General features: G+C 41.8%; 1 protein-coding gene across 1 annotated transcript; it reads left to right on the forward strand.

Annotated features, from left to right (window-relative positions):
* The first annotated feature begins 5,441 nt into the window (after positions 1–5,441).
* LOC138892509 (uncharacterized) lies at positions 5,442–5,996 on the forward strand. Its single transcript, XM_070176234.1, has one exon. It carries the CDS (start codon positions 5,442–5,444, stop codon positions 5,994–5,996), a length of 555 nt encoding a protein of 184 aa, XP_070032335.1.
* Positions 5,997–25,167: the final 19,171 nt, after the last annotated feature.

Genomic DNA, 25,167 nt, shown 5'->3' on the forward strand with positions numbered 1-25,167 from the left:
CATGAGAAACAAAAGATACATGACCCCCGAAATGAAGGGGGCTTACCAAGTCAGCTGAAAAGAGTGCACTACTATCACTGATCAATGCCGCCTGCTGTAGAACTACCTGCATCCATTAAAGATTCAGCGCCCCCGGCAAAAGGGACGTTACTACTGTCGAATAGTAATAGTATGTAAAGCATAAAGTCCTTTTTCAAAATAGAATGACCATATAAGAAATGACAACACATAGAAACAACAAGTCACAATCAACAATATCCAAATGTCCAGTTAAAACATAATAAATTCAAAATACGAACTTCATATACAAATTTATTTTTGGTAAGGAGATCATTAGCATAGATATGCCACCGTCTGTGTTAGCACGACATCCGATCATGCCAGATCGGCTAGTCCATCTTCCCATGAACGATGTGGTTTGATGAGTTCTGCGAATGAAAGTTGTTACCAAGAGTAGTACAACTATGTGCGAAACATGGCGTCCGATCTCAACCCGATCAGCTAGGCCTCCTTCCCACATATGTCGTGTGGGTTGACTTTTCCAATCCACAATTGTTACCAGTTTTAACTTAATTAAGGGGAATAATATCACAATTTCTCCAATATTTCAATTTCATCCCAAATAAGGGGAATAATCACAATCCACCCCTACACCGGTCATGCCGCCTCACCCCAATATATGCGGGTGTAGGTATATTCCACAATACCACAATCCCCACACAAAGTGGTCCTACTGCCTCACCCCAATATATGCGGGTGGAGGTGTATTCCCAATCACAATACCATATATAAACTCAAAGCAACATAGTTTGTCATTACATTTAACGTCGTAATTACTCTTATCATTGGAATCCTTCATGTTCATGCTCATCATAGAGAAACACAAATCATTACCTTAGCGCATGCATGGTAAATCAATAAGTCGATTTCAATGACACATGGGCCCAATTCCTTTTCTTAAGGTTCATCATCATTTAACAAAGGACATCTCATTATTCACTCCCTTGACCTCTTGAGGTCATTATCTAGGTTCATGAATCTTGGGGACTTAACAATAGAAGTCATTTACATACATTATTTCAGAAGCATACAACTATAGTTAAAACCATCGGTACATATAACACTTCGAAATTCTTATTTAGGCAACGATCACATTTCATGTTCATACTATCACTTACTTGTACTTGACATGGGTGATGATAGAACATTAAGAGCATTAAGAATATTTAAGAACATCATAGTCATTACTCGCAAGAATGTAGGGGCTTATAACACATTGGAAACAAAAGTATTAATACATACATCTCATAACCTTTCACACCGTATATCACTTAATCAACACTTTCAACCACTTACAACATTATTATTTCATTGGCTCTCTTCGCCATACATATGATTCTTCTTTCATGGCGCAATGACCGTATTTCATATTCCACACTTTCATATCATTCCCTTCTAAATATCAAGATATACAATATTCCGAAAATCACAACATTAGGTTCATTAGTAATGAAGACTTTAAACACAATGGATTTCTTTCCGAGAAATGGAGTAAAATGATTGGCAATCGAAGCACAAGTTAAAATCGTAAACAAGTAACACATCATTTTTTCTTGAATTACTTTTTCCCAAAAAGGACAACACACAATTTCCACTCACGAATGTGTAAGAATGAAAAACACATTGAAAATACTCACTAAACATAGTATGAGCTAAAACAGCCACATATAGGCATCACTTGAGTTCATAAGCTTTTAGGCAATTCTATTTTCAAAGTCAATTTTAGAATAGTTGAATCAAAGATCATTTTATAATCTTTCTCACATCATCTTATACCATGGGCACCATTGGCCACAAGTATAACTTTCACTCTTGGTATGTTGGCCATACTTTATATCCCCAATTCACTTATTTCACTTCCAACCATCTTTATAGGTTATCAACATTAAGACATTTCCAATCAATACTTTAGGTACACATATGATCAATTAAGAGTCTTAAGCATATTGAGTTTTCTCACACAATTTGACACCATAACCTTCCTTTGAAACACCACTCAAAGACATAGCATTTTAATACACATATCATTCTTGAACACATTCCCAAAAGATAACATAATGTGATAGAAACATTCAGAACACGTTTTGAATACATAATTCTTGACACTTTGCTTATTTGGGACATTCAAAATTATTGGGAACAACCCGGAACATAGAATAAGGAACTTGAGACATCCATACTTGAAACTTACCGGAACATCATTGAATTCAATTCTAAAAAGGAAGTTTAGCCAACATACCTTTCTTTGAGCTTTCCTTAAATTACTGCAACGTTCCGAAAATTCTAGCAATTCCAATATATTTTGAGACATAACAAAATTGAACACAAATTTGGAAGGTATTCATGGTTTCAGCTCATTTGAGCATTTTATCAAACACTAGATGTGCAAATTTGACTACAAGGTTCTTCTACAAGATTTCCTTCATTCTACAACCCAATCTTTACTTATTTGAGCTCAACAATCTTCCCACAAACATTATTGGTACATATATCTATAAATAATACTCTAATACCCAAGAATCATACTCCTAATCAACCATCTTCTACCCAAATCCGAAATTAAAAACTAGGGTATGGAACCTTACCTCTTAGATGAAGAACTTGTGAGATTGTCTTGTTTGATTTCAAAGCTTGGACAAGATCTTGATGAACAAAACACTTCATCTACTTCCTCTCTCTAGAACATCTCACTTTTCTCTTAAAAAAACCTCAGATAATTGCCCCAAAATAAACCCCAAAGCCTATTTATCAAAATAGGATTGGGTTATGAAAATAAAAAAATTAACCCTCCGAAAGCAGGTCTGTGGTCGCATAATAGACCGTAAAATGGCTATGCGGGTCGCAAAATGCATTGCAAAAATTGGGCTGTACTGGTCCATTCTGCGACCAGTTTGCGGTCGCAGAAGCACTTTCGAGATCGCATAATTATTCTGCGATCGCAGAATTGGTCGCAGAATCTCATTTTTCAAGCTTTTGGTAATTTGGTGATAACTTCTTGTAGGAGTGTCCAAATGGCAAACAGTTTGAAGCGTTGGAAACTAGACTCAAGGGCTTTAATTTGATAGGTATATCATCGCCTAAGTAGTTATAGTTTCGTAGCAGCATGCGTTTAAAATAGGATCTTGTGCGAACTCACTTCAAACTTTATCCCATCATAAAATTTTCAACTTGACGTAGTCTTGGGGCTCTTCTTAGACCATAAACCATTCTTAATGCACATTATACATATATTATCACGATCAATTGATATCATTCATACAATAGTCCTTGTCTACATACAAAATAATATAATTAGCGCATATCAACTTTCTTAATAGCACTTAAGTACTTCGAAATTTTCTGGGGTGTTATAAGTATCACTATTTGCGCAACATGGCGTCCGATCTCCACCAGATTAGCTAGGCCGCCTTCCCACATATGCCATGTTAGTTGACTTGTCCACTCCACAATTGTTACCAGTTTTAACTTAATTAAAGGGAATAATATCACAATTTCTCCAATATTTCAATTTCATCCCAAATAAGGGGAATAATCACAATCCACCCCTACACCGGCACGTGTAGTTTCAGGTGTGGGCCTTATGACCCACCCTTCCTCGGTGTTGCTAATGATGCTCCCACAAACATTTTTTTTGATTTGATTTGCACAGAAAGGTAACATAAATACAATTGTACTCACCTCAACATTTTTACATTGTATAAATTCTTATTAGTATTTCCAGTCACTCACAACAACAATATTTCCTTGGCTCATTTGGCCATTCACAAGATTCTTTATTCCTGGCATGCTGACCGTATTTCATATTCCACACTTTCACCTCTTTCAATTTCAAAGATCACCATCAAATATCAACATATAGAATATTTCAGCAATCATATAACTCAAATTTATTAGAAATGGAAACTTTAAACACGTAAGGTTTCTTCCCAAATAACGGGGCATACCGACCAAAAATGCAAGCGCGCATCAAATCATAAGCAATCAATACACCATTTATTCTTGCAATACTCTTTCCCAAAAATGACAATATACAATTTTAACACCTGAGTATGTAAGAACTTGAATCACAATGGATATATTTGTAAAGCAAAGCATTAGTTAAAGCAGCCACTTATGGACATGAATTGAGTACAAAAGCTTTTAGGCAATTCTATTTTCAAAATCATTTTTAAATAATTGAGTCGAGGCTCATTTCATATTCTTCATCGCATCCTCTCAAATCATTTGCACTACTAGCCACAATCATAACTTAAATTCTTAGCATGTTGGCCACACACTACATCCCCAATTCAATTATTTCATTTTCAAGAATTTTTAAAGATTATCAACAACAAGGCACTTCCAATCAAGACTTTAGGTACACATATAAGTAATTATGTGTCCTAGGCATAATCGTGTTTTTCTCACCCAATTGGTATACTAGTTTTCATTTAAAACATGACTGAAAGCCACAACATTTTAGCACGCAAACCATACTTTGAACATCTATCTTTCGACATAAGGCTCATTCGGAATGAACAAGTTTATAGGGAATAACCTGGAATATAGAAGTTAGGAATCTTGAGCCAATCATACATGATCTTACGGAAATAATATGTAACTCGATTCTAAGAGAGAAAGTTTAGCCAACATACCTCAATTGAGCTTCCTTACACTCTAAAATTTTCCAAAAATCTTAGCAACTTCAATCAATTTTGAAAATGTAACAAATTAAATCAAAATAATGAAGATGATCATGGTTCTAGCTCATTTGAGCATTTTATCAAACACTAGGTGTGCATTAAGGTTTTAAGGCTCTTTTGTGGAAGATTCTATCATTACCCAACCCATTCTCTACCATTTTTAGCTCACAACCTTCCCACATACATATTCACATGTTTCCCACTATGGAAGCTAGAGTGCGTCGGTTTGTACAGGGCCTTATCCCCTTGGTTATAAACGAGGCCTCTACAGCTGCCTTAAATTTCGATATGAACTATGGTAAGATGGTGGCATTTTCTAAAGCCACAGAGACCCGCAAATTGAAGAACATAATGGAGCGTCAGAGTAGCAGCAAGGCCCGGTCTGCGGGCAACTTTGGTGGTTCTTCCATTGGTGGTGGTGGTAGGTCGGCATTCAGGGGAGGGTCATCAGGACCATCCCAATCATTCGCCTAGTGTTCGATTGGTGCATAGTCATCTGGACCCAGTCAGGGTAACATGGGACCCCACCAGTAGGGTCGGCCCGACATAAGGTTTCACTAGCGGAGGCTTTCATGCCCTAAGTGTGGGAGGATGCACTTTGGGTCCTGTTTCATGGACCTACCAGTATGCTATGGGTGTGGTTTGCGGGGTCACATTCAGATAGATTGCCGCTCGTCCCACCAAAATATGGGCAGAGGCATGGCACAACCAGCTAATTCTGCAACTACTACATCTACAACACCTCCAGCTCGAGGCACCCCAGCACCCGCAGGGCGTGGTGCAGCTAGAGGTGGTGCACAAATTTCTGGAGGACCCAGCATATTTTATGCTATGCGGAGATGTCGGGAATCAGAGGCTTCTCCAGATGTTGTCACAAGTATATTGACTGTCCAATTTCATGATGTATATTCTCTTATTGATCCCGGTTCCACTTTGTCATATGTCACTCCTTGTGTTGCTATGGAATTTGGGATAGAACCAGAACAACTTTATGAGCCGTTCTCTATATCTACTACGGTTGGTGAGTCTATTTTGGCCGTGCGTGTTTATATGGAATGTGTTGTCACATTGCGTGGTCGAGACACCGTGGCCGATCTTATTGAATTAAGAATAGTCTATTTTGATGTGATAATGTGGATGGATTGGCTTTATTCTTGTTTTGCCAAGCTTATTTTGCCAAATATTGTGTGGTCAGGACTGTTAGGTTTGAATTTCCAAATAAGCCAGTTATTGAGTGGAAGGGTGATAATGTAGTACCAAAGGTTAGGTTTATTTCCTACCTTAAGGCCACAAAGATGATAAACAATGGATGTATTTACCATTTGGTCCGGGTTACGGACACCGATACTGAGGCACCTACACTTGAGTCCTTGCCTGTTGTGAATGAATTTCAAGGAGTCTTTCCGGATGAACTCCCTGGGATCCCACTAGACAAGGAGATTGATTTTGGGATTTATGTGATGCCAGACATACATCCTATATCTATTCCACCCTACAGAATGGCACTGGCAGAATTGAAGGAGCTAAAGGAACAATTGAGAGATTTGTTAGGAAAGGATATTATCCGGCCGAGTGTGTCGCCTTGGGGCACACCGATCCTTTTTGTAAGAAAGAAAGATGGGTCACTGAGAATGTGTATTAACTATCGGCAACTTAATAAGGTCACAATCAAGAATAAGTACTTCTCCAATATTGATTTAAGATCCGAGTATCACCAATTGAAGATCAGGGAGCGGGATATTCCGAAAATAGCTTTTAGAACCTGATATGGGCATTTTGAATTTATGGTGATGTCTTTTGGGCTAACAAATGCCCCAGCAGCCTTCATGGATCTTATGAATCGCGTTTTAAAGCCATTCCTCGACTCTTTTGTTATACTGTTTATTGACGATATTCTTGTATATTCACGAAGTCGAGAAGACCATGTCGATCATCTCAGGGTAGTTCTGCAAACCCTGCATCAGCACCAGTTATATGCAATGTTTTCAAAGTGTGAATTTTGGCTTGAATCAGTCATATTCTTAGGTCATGTAGTTTCTAGTGAGGGAATTAAGGTTGATCCTCAAAAAATTTTAGCGGTGAAGAATTGGCCGAGGCCTACAACTCCAGATTCGCAGTTTCTTAGGCTTAGCTGGATATTATAGAAAGTTTGTGGAGGGGTTTTCTACTCTTGCCTCTCCATTGACTAAATTGACGCAGAAGACAATTAAGTTCCAATGGTCAGATGATTGTGAAAAGAGTTTCCAGTAATTTAAAGCAAGACTGACTACAGCGCCGGTGTTGACTCTACCATAGGGTATAGATGGATTTGTGGTATATTGTGATGCTTCAAGAATCGGGCTTGGATGTGTATTAATGCAACATGGGAAGGCGATAGCTTATGCTTCTAGGCAACTAAAGAATCATGAAAAGAACTACCCAACACATGATTTAGAACTTGCGGGGGTGGTATTTGCATTGAAAATTTGGCGTCATTATTTATATGGGGTCCATGTAGATATATTCACGGACCATAAGAGCCTTCAATATATTTTCAAATAGAAGGAATTGAATCTGAGGCAGAGAAGATGGCTTGAATTACTCAAGGATTATGACATTTATATTTTATACCATCCGGGGAAGGCTAATGTTGTGGCAAATGCTCTTAGCCGAAAATCTATGGGTAGTTTGGCTCACTTGGAGGCATATCAGAGGCCATTAGCCAAGGAAGTTTACCGATTGGCTAGTTTGGGAGTTCGTTTTGCAGACTCTAGTGAAGGAGGGGTAATTGTGCAAAATAGGGCTGAATCATCACTTGTTGTGGAAGTCAAAGAGAAGCAATACAACGATCCATTGTTGGTGCAGTTGAAAGAGGGGATTCATAAACATAAGACCATGGCCTTTTCTCTTGGCATGGATGATGGTACACTAAGGTACCAAGGGTAACTCTGTGTTCCAAATATGGATGGTCTCTGTGAAAGAATTTTGACTGAAGCTCACACTTCTAGGTATTCTATGCACCCAGGTTCTACAAAAATGTATCATGATCTTAAGGATGTCTATTGGTGGAATGATATGAAGAGGAATGTGGCGGACATTGTAGCAAGTTGTCCAAACTGTCAGCAAGTGAAGGCCGAACACCAAAGGCCCGGTGGGTTGGCACATAACATAGAAATTCCAATGTGGAAATGGGAAATGATTAATATGGACTTTGTGGTAGGATTAACGCGCACTCCGCACAAGTTTGACTCAATTTGGTTGATTGTGGATCGACTCACAAAATCAGCACACTTTTTGCCGGTTAAGTCCACCGACACAATGGAGTAGTATGCTCAATTGTATATCAAACAAATAGTCAGGTTGCATGGAACCCCAGTTGCCATCATTTTTGATTAGGGGGCACAATTCACTGCTAATTTTTGGAAGAAATTTCAGCAAGGTTTGGGTACTCAAGTGAATCTTAGTACAGCTTTTCACCCGCAGACTGACAGGCAGACAAAGCGAACTATTCAGACGCTTGAGGATATATTGCGCGCTTGTATTATATACTTCAAAGGTAGATGGGATGATCATTTACCACTCATAGAATTTGCATATAACAATAGTTATCATTCTAGCATTCAAATGGCACCGTTCGAGGCTTTATATGGTAGGAGATGTAGATCTCCCATTGGGTGGTTTAAAATTGGGGAAGCAGAGTTGATAGGGCCAGACCTCGTGCATCAGGCTATGGAAAAAGTTAAAATCATTAAGGAGCGGTTGAAGACTGCTCAGAGTCGTCAGAAATCCTATTCGGATGTTCGTCGTAGAGATTTGGAATTCAAAGAAGATGATTGGGTATTTTTGAAAGTTTCCCCCATGAAGGGTGTAATGCGATTTGGTAAGAAAGGGAAATTAAGTCTGAGGTATGTCTGACCGTACAAAATCATTCAGAGGATCGGTGAGGTAGCATACAAGCTTGAGTTACCACCTGAGTTGTCATTAGAACACTCGGTGTTTCATGTGTCTATATTAAAGAAAGTAGTTGGAGACCCGACAGTCATTGTTCCGGTTGAGTCTATTGAGGTAAATGAAGAATTGACTTGTGAAGAGATTCCAGTTTCTATTATTGATCGGCAAGTCCGAAAGTTGAGAAACAAAGAAATTGCATCCGTGAAAGTGCTATGGCGAAACCAACAGGTTGAAGAGGCTACTTGGGAGGCCGAAGAAGAAAGGAAGAAAAAGTATCCTTATTTATTTGAATAACCATGTAATTATGAGTTGTGCCTTATGAAAATGCTAAGGGATATTCCTATGAAATATGTATGACTTGTACATTTGGTGTTAAGGGTGTTCCGTTCAGGTAATATAATTGCTTCTGAGGCCACAGTTGGTGTTGTTTTGTATTATGTTATGTTTTTCGATTATGTATATGCTGTTAGGATGTGTTTCTGTGGCTCCCTGACAGGTGGATAGGCCTAATTACAAGGGAAACTCTGGCGAAATTTTTGAAAATTTAGGGAGTTAGTCAAATCTGGGGCTGCTAGTTTGTGGTATAAAACAAACTAAGTTGCATAAGATGCTAATGACGGATTTTTACCCTCATTCGAGGACGAATGAACCTAAGCGGGGTAGAATGTAACACCCCGAAAAATTTCAAAGTACTTAAGTGGTAAGCCCGGTAAATTTTGCAAAGAAAATAATGTTTCATGTTTCGGACTAGGTTTGGGTTGAACAATGCACCGGAAAGTAAAGAAATATATTTTGGCAAAAAAGTGCATTTTTGTTGTCCATATGCGACCGTAGAATCATTCTGCAGACCGCATAATGGCCGCAGAGTGAGGCAGTTAATTGGGACAATTGGAAGCAATTATGCGGTCGACTATGCGACCGCATAACAGTTATGCGGTGCATTATGCGACCGCATAACGGTTATGCGGGCTGCATAGTAACCACATACATAGACAGTTCCTTTGGCTATTTTGTAACCAACTATGCGGTCCGCATATCGGTTATGCGATTGCATATGCGATCGCATACCTTGTTCCGGAGCTTCATTTTTGGGTTTTTAAAACCCGACCCTATTTCGTTAAATACACTCTTTGGGTCATTTTTGAGCTATTATCTGACATTTTAGAGTGAGAGAGGTTTCCGTAGAGTGAGAAGGTGTTCTCCAATATTTTTTCTTCAATTCTTGCTCATGTTTTGGAAGATTAAGAAGGCAAGATTCTACACCCTAAACCCTAATTTCGAAATCATCTGAACATGGATAAATAGCAAGATAATGTTTTGGCATGAGAGTTGATTATTTTACATGCATGTGATATCAATAGGTGTAGGAAGATTGTTGAACTAAGCATGGCAAAGATTGGGTTGTGGGATGATGGAATCCTCCATAAAAGGGACTTTGAAACCTTATGCACACCGTGTGTTTGATAAAATGCTCAAATGAGCTAGAAACATGATCATCTTCCTAATAGTGGTTCAATTTGTTATATTTCTAAAATAGATTGAAGTTTCTAAGAATTTCGGAACGTTTTAGAGTTTAAGGAAGCTCAATTGAGGTATGTTGGCTAAACTCTTCTTTAAGAGTTGGAATTCTCATTATCCTTGTAAGTTCCGAGATGTTGATTATAAATCAAGTATTCCGATAAGTTTTGTGATGAAGGTATATGTTCAATTCGTATTTCAAATGCTCTTATCATATTGCATTATAAATTAAGGATGTGTCCCAAACTATGGATTACGTATCCACATGTTATAATTTCTGGTCGTGATTTATGTGAAAGGTATTATGCCAAGTTGTGTAGAGATTGTGATTGTGATACACCTCCACCCGCATACATTGGGGTGAGGCCGCATGACCGCTTTGTGTGGGGATTATGGTATAGATATTGTGATTGTGATACACCTCCACCCGTATATATATTGGGGTAAGGTAGCATGACTGCTTTCTGTTAGGATTATGATATTGTGGGACTGCACCTCCACCCACTTACATTGGGGTGAGGCGGTACGACCGCTTTGTGTATGGTTTTGGTATTGTTGTGGCACCACCACCTGCATACATTGGGGTGAGGCGGCATAGCCGCTTTGTGTTGGTATTGGTATCGTTGATGCATTTCCACCCGCATACATTGGGGTGAGGCAGCATAGCTGCTTTATGTAGGTTCTTGGTACTGTGGTTATACATCCACCCGCATACATTGAGGTGAGGCGGCAGAGCCGCTTGATTATAGTTGTGGTATTGTACGTACACCTCCACCTGCATACATCGGGTGAGGCGGTGGGGCCGCTTTGTGTGAAGATGGTTATATAGGATCTCATCTTAAATCCTATATATGTTGTTGATAGCTTTTAATAAGCTTTATATGGTTGAGACAGTTATCTATATTATTCTATTGCCGCACTGGTTCATCATAATTATCTTGTATTTCTATATTCTTAAAGTGGTGTTTAGTTTTCATACTAGTACTATTCGACGGTACTAACGTCCCTTTTGTTGGGGCGCTGCATTTTTAATGGATGCAGGTGGTTCCACAGCAAGAGACTTTGATCAGTGATAGCAGTACACCTTCTTCCCAGTTGACTTGGTGAGCCCCACTTCATCCCTGGGTCATGTATCATTTGATCTTTATGTATTATGGTTGAGGTATAGCCAGGGCCTTGTTGCCAACATTATCATTGTACTCTTCTTTATCTATTGAGGCTCTATAGACATAGTGTGGGTTGTGTGTTAGTACTGGGAAAGACAAACTATGTTATGTTGTTGTTGTATTACTTGTCCATTTGAGACTTTAAAAATGGTGAAACTTATGGTAAGAAATTGGTAACTACAGACAAAACCACTTTATTATTTAATTAAGGAAAACATATATTCTCTTGATTCATGAATGAGTTTGGGTAGAAGAAATCTAATAGGCTTGCTCGATCGGGTTCACTCCGTTGAGCGCCGGTCGCGCTCCACGATTTTGGGGCGTGACACGGATTTAGGCCGCACCTGCAAAACTGCTAAAACAAGGGAGCCACAAGTGCGAGGTACCTGGCAGTGTTATAATTCGAAGGGTTTGAAGCTTTTCTCATTTTTAGACTTTGGAAGCTCGGTTGGAGGCGATTTTTGAGAGGCGTCTCACGAGATTTCTTGAGGTAAGCCAGTTTTGGTCATTTTTTTTATCTAATTATATTGATTACCCATTGAATTTCCCCCATACATTTGATGTTTTTGAGGTGAAAATTGGTGATTTTGACTCATATATTGGAGAGTAATAATTGGAGATTTGAGTGACGATTTGGTGTCGGAACTTGATAATTTTGGTATGGTTGGACTAGTGGTTGAGTGGGTGTTCGAATTTTGTTAATTTTGTCAAATTCCGAGACGTGGGCCCGGGGTTGACTTTTGAGTTGACTTTTTGACCTCAGTTAAATATGGTAGCTTTGTTAATTGGAATCTATTCCTATAGCATTTGATGATAGTATTACGCTATTTTTTACTAGATTCGAGCCTTCCAGAGGCCGATACGCGAGGGAAGGGCTTGCTAGTGGAGTGATTTGATTTTCTTGAGGTAAGTATCTTATTTAAAATCAGATGAGGCACTATTTGCCTAAATTGTTATGATAGCTACGTGCTATTGGGTGCACAAGCGTGGGGATGAACCCATGTGCGGCCACCAGGGTTATTTGCTCATGTTAGGGTTGTGCTCGGGCTCTTATAAGCCTAGAATTGACTGTTAAGCTTCAAGCTATAATATTTTTCATATTTGTAACATTTTGTGTGAACTATTTAAGCCATGTTTGAGGCTACATAGAGGTTTAATCCCTGAATGAACTTGATAAATGTTTTTCAGTGAAGGCATGTGACCATGCCGGGCAGATTGTGTTGTTATGCCCTGTGACCATACCAGGCGGATTTGTGCGAATCCATATATTGATGTCATTGGCACGTGAGTTGTGCATGCATCACGTGAGTTGTCCATGCGGGTTCTATTATTAACACGTGAGTTGTTCGTGCAACGTGTGAGTTATCCGTGCAACGTGTAGATACGGATCCATCCCCCTAGGGTCACCCTCTCATGTTTCTCTCATAATGGTGTACACATGGTTATTGAGAATATTGATTAGTGGTTTGGAACGGATATGGAAAGTTGAGGGAATCTGGTCAAATGATGTGTTGGATTTTGCATTTCCTTGATCATTTATCTGATTTAACTAATTCTCTCATAATGGTGTACACATGGTTATTGAGAATATTGATTAGTGGTTTGGAACGGATATGGAAAGTTGAGGGAATCTGGTCAAATGATGTGTTGGATTTTGCATTTCCTTGATCATTTATCTGATTTAACTACATATCACCTCTATATGCCATGATATTGTCTGGGCAGAGTAATTGAGAAACTACACACATACACACACCGATGTTTCCTCTCTAAACTTGATGATTTAGTTTTCAACATTGTTCTATACCTATTTAAGAGATAAAACTACTCAAGTGATAACTAGTATCATTAATAATTTGTGGTTCTTTTACATTGTTATGTTTATTTATGATACTTATTAAGTATACTAGGTCAGTTGTACTCATACTACACTCTGCACTTCGTGTGCAGATCCAGGTGCTTCTGGGCACGACGATTGTCAGCTTCAGAGCTTTATCTATTTAGAGACGATCGAGGTAGTTGCCTTGGCGTCCACAGAACTTGACTATCCTTCTTTTCAGTTATTTACACTGATCTACCTTTCTAGATAGTGTTTTTAGCAATCACACTATGTTGTATTGATTTGTAGTATTTTCTTATCAGTTATTATGAGATTTTCACTATTAAGCTTATTTCATTATGTTTCAATTTAAAGATGCGTGGTTATTTATGAATGTCGACTTGCCTATTATTGCGATAGGCGCCATCACGACATGTGAGATTTTGGGTCGTGACAAGTTGGTATCAAAGCCAAGATTACATAGGTCTTGGAGTCATGAGCAAGTTTAGTAGACTCTTGCGAATCAGTACAGAGACGTCTGTACTTATCTTTGAGAGGTTGTCGAACCCTTGGGAAAACATCACTTTCTTATGTTATTGTCATGAGGATTTGTTGATTTCGGAAACTAAACTTTTGTTGTTCTATTCTCTCACAGACGGCCACCAGTATCACCAGCTAGGGCCATGAGAGGCTGGGGTCGTGGTAGAGGCCGAGGTGCAGCTCGTACAGCAGCTAGAGCAGCAATTTTAGACCCACCAGTTGCTCCAGCTTAGGAGCAGATTCCAGATGTAGTTGAGCCGGTGGGACCAGCTCAGGCAGCAGTTGTGCCCATTGTGATTCCAGGCCTTCAGGAGGCTCTTGCACAAATATTGAGTGTTTGCACTAGCCTTGCTCAGGCGGTTTCAGTTTAGGCTGCACCAGCCACTTCTCAAGCCAGGGTATGTGCTCAGACTCCCGCCGCCCATACTCCAGAGCAGGTGCTGTAGGGACTCCAGACACCAGGGGTACAACCAGTCCAGCCAGTTACAGTTGCTCAGGCCTAGGCGGGTCCCATTATGAGTGATGAGGAGCAGAAGAGACAAGAGAGGTTTGGGAGGCTTAAGCCTCTATCATTCAGTGGGGCTGAGTTAGAGGACGCTCAGCACTTCTTAGATAGGTGCCAGTGGATTCTTCGCACAAAGGGTATTTTGGAGACTAGTGAGGTCTCATTTACTAATTTTCAGTTGACGGGGGCAGCCTTCAGATGGTGAGAGGCCTTTGAGCGGAGCAGGCTAGCCGGTGCTGCACCACATTCATCGCATGAGTTATCCGTCTCTTCTTGGAGAAGTTTGTGCCACTGACCTGTAGGGAGGAGTTATGTAGGCAGTTTGAGTAGCTATGTCAGGAGCGTATGTCCATGACCCAGTACGGGATGAGATTCTCTGAGTTGGCTCGTAACGCGATCTGGTTGGTTCCCACTGAGAGGGAGAGGATTAGGAGGTTCATTGATTGCCACAGCTATAGGCTGCATTTTATTATAACTTGAGAGAATGCATCAGGTGATAGGTTCCACAAGGTGGCTGATATTACTCGGCGGCTAGATCTGATCCGTAGTTAGGAGCGTGAGGAGATGGAGGCCAAGAGGCCTCATGATTCGAGTGGTTTCTGTGGTGTATCATCTAGAGAGCAGTCCCACCACAACATGTGCATCAGTTAGCCATGATTCTTCATGGTGCATCAGTTAGCCATGGGTGTTACCAATGCATATTCTTACCATGCTTCGTCTTCACAGGCTTCTACAGGCAGTTCCTTGGGTTATCAGGAGCAGTAGCTCTGTTAGAGGAGGGGTTGTTTCGAGTGAGGGGACATGAGTCATCTTAAAAGGGATTGCCCTAGACTATTAAGTATGGTTCCATAGTAGACTTCTCGGCCGATGATACCAGCACTAGCAGCTACACCACCTTCTCAGCTAGCCCGGGGTGGGGCTCAGGCAGCTAGAGGTTGCCCTAGAGGGGGAGGCCGATCAGGTGGCAGCCAGGCTTGATTCTATGTTATCACTGCCAGGCCAGAGGCCGTTGCTTTAAATGTAGTGATCACAGGGCCATGGGGATGCTTCCACAATATTTTACCCTGGTTCTACTCATTCATATGATCATCCTATTTTACTCATTATTAGGATATGCCCATGAGTCCTTAGTTTTGCTTGTTTATGTACCTAGGCTGGTGGGCGATACGATTCTTATGGACTGTGTTTATCGGTCATGTGTGGTGACCATGCTTTGTTTGCCTCACTGAAAAATCAGGGTACTCATTAGCCTCGATTTTACATTTATACAGATAGTCCTCTCGTTTCTCAGAGAGTAGGTTTGCCGAAACAATGGGAAACGATAAATGTTCTCTGATTCCTTCCTCCGTATGTTACGACGAAGGAGCCGAAATGTCCCATCAGTCGCGTCGTTCTGACTTCGAACATGTGTCAATCATCGGCTGGTTGCCCCCGAATGCAAAGCGTCGCCTACTTTCTTATAAAAGCTTCCATCTTTTGGTCTTTTTCTACTTTTTGACCAAGATATTACCTTTAAGATTCCCAGCTATCATCAACTTCTTTCAAACATTCATACCTTCATCTTTTGATCTTCAAATGTTCATAATAGTTCTTAGATTCTTGCCCAGATCTTCTAAAATTCTTCATATCCCGTTGTTCAGACTTGATACTTGTTCTTCCAAACCTCTATACTTCTTTTTCAAATCTTCAAATTTTACCAGCCAACAATGGCTAAAGCTTCCAAGTTAGTTTCCCGACAGGCTGCCTCTTCATCTTCACAACCGGCCGCTGGTACTGAGGCGGTTGATCCTGAAATATTTGTCCTCGAGGCAGTTGCTCCCATCGTGGCTGCCGCCGAACTAGCTCCTGAGCCCCCTCTGAAAATGTTTATTCCCGGGTGTTGTTCTATTGCGGATAACTTCAAGGTTAGGAAACCCTCGTCCAAGTAGGACCGGGGTGAAGGAGCATCAAGTACATATGCTCCGTGACCACAGACGTAATCCCCGTGGTCCGACAGGACTGTAATTGGGAAGGTAAGGATGTGGTAGTCCTCGGGCCCGAGAACGCTATTACTACCCACGTGGAAGGGTACTTAAGTGTTTACACTTACCCCTTCACGTTGGGCCAGGTGGACCCAGTTGTTTTAGATTTTTCTAAGAGATACGAGGTGTGCCTCGAGCAAATCCACAATCTCTGTGGAGGATCGTGATCCTCCTTCGCTACTTCATGAATAAGACTGAATCTCGTTGGTTCACCATCGATCATCTGCTCCATTTATACAGTGCCCGAATCTTTCGAGGGGGACTAATTAAGCTTACTCATCGGGCCAACAAGGCCCCCTTTTCGAGCATTGATGTCATACTTCAAGCACTCATGGTGCAAGTTGTCGAAGGGTCGATGGGATGCCCATTCTCATGGTAAGGTTCCCCCTCAAATAGTTGTTATCATGTCCTTAGCTCACAGCATACTAACTTATCTTCTCTCCTTTCTCTTTTTTTTATATAGGTTTGCCTATGACCACCGAGCTTAAGCCTTTTGGAAAGGGACGAAGACGCATCCGTTGATCCCTCCATTACGGGATAGCCCGGGGCTACCGCGGGGGAAAAAACAAAAAGGAAAAGAAAACCTTCGGGCTCCCCGGGCCCTTGGGTGAAACCAAAGAAGAGGGTGGCTCGCAAGACCAGGAAGAGCACCAGCTCACGGGTGCCAGACTTGTATTAGCTTCTCCAGCTCAGAGATGAGCCGGAAGAAGACGATATTTTCATCGCCCATGGATCGACCCCTCCCAGAGAGAAGGAGGTAACCGAAGGGGAGACTCGTGAGGCAGACATCCCTCAGACTCGAGAGGTCAATATGGAGACCAAGGGTGGGACCCCCCCCCCCCCCGAGACGCCGACTACACTCCGAAGGAAGCGCCCGGTATAATATATATTTCGGGGATGCCCTCCTACACCGATTCCATGTTCGAGGAGGCCCAAGCAGGGAAGGAGAAGTCCAATTAAGCCCAAAACTGGTTAATCAATTCCTAGCTCTTAGTGTGGACCCCGATCTCAAGAGATCGGTTATCCTCACTGTTCTGGAGGATGCCCGGGTTTTATCCGCTCCTGTAGCAGTAGCCAGTTACATCCGATGCCTGGTGACTGGGGAGGACCAGGCAAAAATGAACGAGGTGGACGTGCCGTATCTTTTTAATGGAGCATGGTAGGCGCTGAACCAGGTAAGGCATCATTATGTCCTTTTGACTTTCTTTATTTTGTAGGCCTCGATACTTCATCATGAAAGCTACCTCCGGTACCTCATCCTGGTCAACCAGCTCGAGCTTGATCTCAAGGAGCAGGCTCAGAAAAGAGATACATACAAGCTCCTCACCGAGCAACAAGGCGGTTTCATTAAGGACCTTTAGGCCGAGCTAGATAGGGCTCAGTAAGAAGCATCGGTCCTGAGGCTGGAGCATGCCGACTTGGTTGAAAAGGTAATGGTCTTTGAAGTTAGAAACGAGTAACTAGTCATAGTGGTTAACGACAAAACCTCGCAAGTCCAATAGAAGATCGACCAATTCGATAAACTCCGAAAGGATATGGACAAGATCCAAGTCATGGACGATGGGTGGAAGAGCAAGATGGATCTGCTAGAATCCGAGAAGGAAACCGCCCATGCAAAGCTATCTTCAGTGGAGGTTCATATTTGGGTGGCGAAGGAGAAAGCTAATAAACGAGCTCAGCTAAATGAAGATCTCCGAGCACAGCTGTGCTCGGCCGCTGCAGAACGGGATGACCTTGGTAAAGAGCTTGAAGAAATAATAGGTCGATGTCAAAGTTGGAGACAACCTCTGCCGATGCTGAAGAGATGATGGCTCAATACAAGGCCATTGTCGAAGCAGCCGAGGCCCACTTGAAGACCAATGCCGAATATGTGAGGTGGCTATATTGAAAGGAGACCCTCAAAGAGATATATGCCTGAGGCTTCAACCTGTCAGCCGATATCGAGGAGGCTAAAAGCCTTGAGGCCGAGGCGAAGAAACTATCTGAGCTCGAAGGTGCGGAGGAATCCGAAGGATCCGAAGGCCCCGATAGTTCTAGTGATGAATCGGGCTCTGGTGAAGATCATGAGTAAATGACTTAGAATTATTTTGTTTTTGTGTCGTGTACATATTTTTTGTTCATTTTGTGGCCGTTTTTGTTAGGCCTTTGTAAAGATATTCCGGAATATATAAAATTTCCCCTTTTGGCAATTTCAACTTTTTTAGCATCTTTTCACAATTTATATTCTTGCTAATATTTCTGATTCCTTATCATAGAATCAAATGTAGTAATAAGTCATTATTTTTTCGGAGGTCCAAACAGAACTTGACTTCGATGCAATTTTTTATTTGCTCGAAGTTTTGAAAACTGGGAGTGACCGGAAGTTTTCCAAAAATGCTTAAGTATTCTTAGATGATGCTTTTGATGAAAGTAACCTTTTGTCAAGTTTTGAATTTTTATTGAACGCCTTATGTTTTGATTATGGGCTTCGGATATCTCCGAGCTATTTTTTAGGGAGGTCGTAGCCTTTTAGGTTTAGGCACTACCTAATAAGTTTTGTGCCTCCGGGTTTTGGTAACCCAAGTTGTCCGCACTTATTTCAGATGACAGTCCCCGACTGGGGGTAGCCCTAGGGCTCGGATAGGGGTAGGACTTGTGCTTGATAGTCCCCGAACAGGGATAGCCCTTAGGCTTGATGCTTTAAAAGGCAAAAATATGTAATACCAAGGTGGAAACTTTCTTTCATTTCTGTGTGTAAAGTACATGATTGAAAGTATGTAAAAGCTTGTATTATGGCTAAGGTGGCATACGCGAGCACGATTCACTTGACTGTTTGGCCCTTACAATAAATCCTAATCACCGACCCTAGGCTGTTCGAGTATAAAGTTTCCTTATTTCCTTGCTAAGAAGCTTAACGCGATGGTGAGGGCCCCCAGTATTCGAGGTCGATCTTGAGAGGGATCGGATACTGTTGATGTGACCATTAACTCCGATTTAAAACTGGTCTTTGAATCTAAGTTAGAACAATCTACTGTTGCCTCATTAAAAACCTTGCCGGAAAACCCATTTGGGCTAAAAACCGGTTCAAGGGAAAAAGAGTGGAACGCATGCTTTCAGACCTAATAGTCATATTCTCCTTTGGTTGTTGCTTGCATGTGTTAGTCTGATTCGTAATGTTATAAAATGGTAAATGAGATTGTATCTTACCAGTAGTACCACTTTAAGTGCGTCACGTTCGAGTTGTTCTGTAACTGTGCATCGTTTCTCGCTTCGAGTTTGTACTAGCCCTTACTGGTAATCCCGATGACTCGATACAGTCCTTCCTAATTCGGCCCCAGCTTCCCCTCGTTCAGGTTCCAGGTGTGCAGCGATATTTTTCTTAACTCCAAGTCCCCATTATTGAAGTGTCGGAGGTTGGATCTTCGGTTGTAATACCTTTCTATCCGTTGTTTCTAGGAGGCTAGCCGGACTAGGGCGGCCTCGTGCCTTTCATCCAATAGTTCCAGGCTCGTGCTCATTGCCTCACTGTTGGATTCTTCGGTCGTATATCGGAACCTGAGGCTCGGTTCTCCCACTTCGGCCGGAATTAGTGCTTCGGTACCATAGACTAGTGAAAACAGAGTGGCCTCGGTACTAGATTTCAAGGTTGTACTTTATGCCCCCAAGACTTCGGGTAGAATTTCCTTCCATTTCCCTTTAGCATCGGTCAACCTCTTCTTTAGGTTTTGAAGTATGGTATTGTTTGTTGACTCCACATGTCTGTTCCCACTAGGGTGATAGGGTGTTGACAAGGTCTTTTAATCTTGTGATCTTCAAAAATATTATTCACCTTGCTGCCGATGAACTGCTTTCCGTTATCACACATTATCTCTGCTGGTATCCCGAATCGGCATATTATGTGGTCCCAAATGAAGTCAACAACTTCGTTTTACCGGACCTTCTCGAACGCTTGATCTTCGACCCACATAGAAAAATAATCGGTCATAAACAGTATGAATTGAGCCATACCAGATGCCCATGGTAGGGGATCGACAATGTCCATTACCTACTTCATGACGACCAATGTGACAAGACCGAATGTAGTAGTTCTCCGGGTTGATGGATCATTGGTGCGTTTCTTTGATAGCCGTCGCATCTTCATACAAAGTCCTTTGCATCATTCTCCATGTCGATCTAGTAATAGCCAGTCCTGATTATCTTACGAACCAAAGATTCTGCCCCTGAATGGTTTCCGTAGGTGCCTTCGTGAATTTCTATCAAAACATATTCGGTATCTCCCGGTCCCAAGCATATGGCGAGTGGGCCGTCGAATGTTCTTCTGAATAGAGTCCCTTTCGGACAGGCTGAACTTGGCTGCCTTCATGCGTAAAACTCTTTATTCTTTAGGATCCGAGGGCAACTTCCCAGTCTTCAAATAGTCTATGTATTTGTTTCTCCAATCCCAAGTTAAACTTGTAATGTTTATTTCGGCATGGCCTTCCTCCACTACCGATTTCATGAGTTGTACGACCGTCCCTGAGCTGAATTCATCATCATCAACCGATGACCCCAAGTTAGCCAGAGCATCGGCCTCGTAATTTTGATCTCGTGGTACGTGTTTTAGGGTCCATTCCTTGCATTGACGCAATGTTACCTGCAATTTGTTTAAATATCTTCGCATTGGTTCCTCCTTTACTTCGAACGTCCCATTGACTTGATTTACCATAAGAAGGGAGTCGCACTTGGCTTCGACCACCTTGGCCCCAAGGCTTTAAGACAATTTGAGACCTACAATCATGGGCTCATACTCGGCCCCATTGTTGGTCAATTTCACAATTCTAATAGACTACCTAACTACATTACCCGTAGGCGGCTTCAACACGATGCCGAGTCCGAACCCTTTTGCGTTTGAGGCACCATTCGTAAGGAGGGTCTAGACCCCCGAGGAAGTCCCCGAGGTTAACAACAATTCCTTTTCGACTTCGGGTATTAAGGACGGCGTAAAGTCGGCCACGAAGTCTACCAAGATTTGTGATTTGATGGCAGTTTGAGGTCGATATTCGATATCATACCCGCTAATTTCTACGGCACATTTGGCCAACCAGCCTGAGAGCTTGGGTTTGTGCATTATGTTCCTTAGTGGGTAAGAAGTTACGACACATATGGGGTGGCATTGAAAATACGGCTTTAATTTTTTGGAGGCGCTTAGAAAAGCGAGCGCCACTTTTTGCAAGTGAGGATACCTTCTTTCGACCTCGCCTAGAGTTCTACTAACATAATAGATAGGAAATTGCCTACCTTTCTCTTCCCGGACTAGGACTCCACTTACTGCTACCTCGGATACCGCCAAGTACAGGTACAACTGCTCATCCGCCTTCGGAGTATGGAGCAAGGGTTGACTCGAAAGGTACCATTTGAGTTCTTCCAAACCTTGTTGGCATTCCGGGGTCCAAGAAAAGTTATTCTTCATTTTCAATAATGAGAAGAACTGATGGCTCTTATCGAAAGACCTTGATTTGAACCGGCCCAGGGTAGCTATGCGCTCGGTTAGCCTCTAAACGGCCTTCACACTGTCCACCACATTGATGTCTTCTATAGCTTTGATTTTATCGGGATTGATCTCAATCCCTCGATTGGACACCACGAATCTAAGAAACTTCCCGGATCCGGCCCCGAATGCGCATTTCTCCAGGTTTAGCTTCATATTGTATCTCTTCAGTATGTCAAAGTTTTCATGCAAATTTTTCAAATGGTCTTTTGCTCGCAGGGACTTAACTAACATGTCATTAATATAAACTTCCATTAATTTTCCTATTTGTTCTTCGAACATCCAGTTTACTAGGCGTTGATAAGTGGCAACGGCGTTCTTTAGTCCGAACAACATTATGCTATAACAATAGGTGCCAAATTTAGTGATAAAGGATGTTTTTTCTTGATCACCCGGGTCCATTCGGATTTGGTTGTACCCGGAATAGGCATCGAGAAACCTGAGTATCTCATCCCCGGCCATCGCATCGATCATGCGATCGATGTTAGGCAAACGAAAAGAGTCCTTGGGGCATGCCTTTTTCAAGTCTTTATAATCTACGCATATTCTAAATTTATTCCCCTTTTTAGGCAGTACTACTATGTTAGCCAACCAATCCGGGTACTTAACTTCTCGAACGGAACCTATTTTAAGGAGCTTGGGTACCTCATCTTTGATGAATGCGTGCTTGACTTCGGACTGAGGTCTCCTCTTCTGTTTAACCGGGTGGAACTTCGAATCCAAGCTCAGCTTATGAGTGGTTATTTCTGGCGGGATCCCTGTCATATCATGATGGGACCAAGCAAAACAATCTATTTTAGCTATAAGGAATTTAATGAGTTTTTCCCTGAGCTTGGGAGTTAACCCCGTGCCTAGATATACCTTCCCATCGGGCAAGTGTTCGATCAATATGACTTGCTCCAGCTCCTCGACCATTGATTTTATGGCATCGGAATCATCAGGGGTGATGAATGACCTGGGAACTCCTTAAGAATCATCCTCGCCTGCTTCTTGCTTCGCTGATTCGGTCGGGGATGGCGTCGGTGATTCCTATAGAGTTTCTTCCTTCTAACTGGCTCCATGTTCTTTGATGTCGAGAGTGCAAACATCGGGATCATCTCATCGACTGTAAGCATTTCTTTTGCGACCGGCTGCTCTTCCTAAACTGTCTTGATCCCTCCCGATGTGGGGAACTTCTGTGTCTGGTGTAGTGTCGAGGGTACTTCCCTTATGTTGTGAATCTACGGCAGGGCTATCTCCCATTTAGTAGTTTCACATGTTATGTTGAATCCGTTTAAAACCTGGACTGTAGGCACTATTTGGTCTTGTAGGCCCAACTGCTCTATGACCCTTGATCTGATGATATTGGCAGAGCTACCTGAATCAATTAACATACGCTTAACTCGAGATATATTTATGAGTATAGATATTACCACTGCATCATTATGCTGTTGCACGATGCCTTCAGCATCCTCATCGTTGAAAGAAATAGTCCCCTCCGGTATATAATCTCGGGTTCATTTTTCCCTTGTGATGGAAAGCTTAGTGCGGTTTAACACTGGCCCAAGGGGGACTTCGACTCCACCAATGATCATGTTGATGATGTGCTAAGGTTCCTCTTTTTTGGTTTGTTTGTTGGAGTCCTTATTCCTGAAGTGGTTTTGTCACGCCCCGAAATCGTGGAGCGCGACCGGCTCTCAACCGAGTAAACCCAGTCGAGCAAGCCTAATTTACATTAACCTCTCATCATTACTCATGCACGATTTACCATAACATAATAAAATCTTGACTTTCATATTAAATATACTTAGCTCAATGGCCCATATTTTCTTTCTCGTGGTGGGTACACAACTATATAAATAACTGTAAATACTGTGAACATAAATATATGACAAAACTTAAATCTCTAATTACATGACCCACAGTGTACATGGAGCTTCTATGATAATGGATACTTATATACATAAAATGAACTAGACCCAAACACCCATTAGAACTGTAGCGGGCTCACCATAAGCTGAGTAGTGAAGAAGATCCCTATCAAAGGTCCATATCATCCTATAGAAGTATACCTGCATCCATTAAAAGATGCAGCGCCCCCGACAAAAAGGGACGTTAGCACTGTCGAATAGCACTAGTATGTATAGTAAAAAAATCCTCTTTCAAAATAGAATGCCCATATCAAAAAAGGCAACACATAGAAACAAATAGCCACAATCCACAATATCCAAATGTCTAGTTAAAAACATGATAATTTTCCAAAATACGAACTTTATATATGATTTTGTTTGGGAGATCATTAACACTGATATACCACTGATCATAATATCACTATTCACAAATACCAATGTTCACAATACCAGTGTTCACAATACCGATGTTCACAATACTAGTGTTCACATATCATATCGTACACATATGCATCTCATAGACCGTTCACACTGTTCTCTTACACAATACAAGTACACATATTCAAGGGCTTAGAAATTCGACATGAATACGATGAATCATAGCAACAATAAATGGGCTTAGATAGCCGTCAACGTCAAGAAAATTTATTTAGAGCTTCCAATAACATTTATAGAAACTCAGTCAGGGATCCTCTATAACCACCTTCACACAAAGCGGCGATGTCGCCTCACCCCAACATAAACGGGTGGAGGTGTATCACGATACCACAATCTCTATACAAAGCGGTCATACTGCCTCACTCCAATACATGCAGGTGGAAGTGTATCACAATACCACAATCCCACCACAAAGCGGCTCTACCGCCTCACCCCAATATATGTGGGGGGAAGTATATTACAATACCAGAATCCCAACACAAAGCGGCCATACCGCCTCACACCAATATATGCGGGTGGAAGTATATTACAATACAAGAATCCCAACAAAAAGCGGCCCTACTGCCTCACCCCAAAATATGCGGGTGTAAGTACATCACAATACCAGAATCCCAACACAAAGTGGCCATGCCGCCTCACCCCAATATATGCGGGTGGAGGTGTATTCCACAATACCACAATCCATACACAAAGCGGTCCTACCGCCTAACCCCAATATATGTGGGTGAAGGTATATCACAATACCACAATCCCAACACAAAGCGACCCTACCGCCTCACCCCAATATATACGGGTGGAAGTATATCACAATACCACAATCCCAACACAAAGCGGCCCTACCGCCTCACCCCAATATATGCGGGTGGAAGTATATTACAATGCCAGAATCCCAACATAAAGCGGCCCTACCGCCTCACCCCAATATATGCGGGTGGAAGTATATCACAGTACCAGAATCCCAACACAAAGCGGCCCTACCGCCTCACCCCAATATATGCGGGTGGAAGTATATCACCATACCAGAATCCCAACACAAAGCGGCCATGCCACCTCACCCCAATATATGCGGGTGGAGGTGTATTCCACAATACCA

The sequence above is a fragment of the Nicotiana tomentosiformis genome, chromosome 5 (assembly GCF_000390325.3).
Source record: "Nicotiana tomentosiformis chromosome 5, ASM39032v3, whole genome shotgun sequence".
In the NCBI taxonomy this organism is placed as follows: Eukaryota; Viridiplantae; Streptophyta; class Magnoliopsida; order Solanales; family Solanaceae; genus Nicotiana; species Nicotiana tomentosiformis.

Coding starts and splice junctions, on each gene's coding strand:
- LOC138892509 (XM_070176234.1), top strand. CDS start 5,442: ATGGCACAACCAGCTAATTCTGCAACTACTACATCTACAACACCTCCA.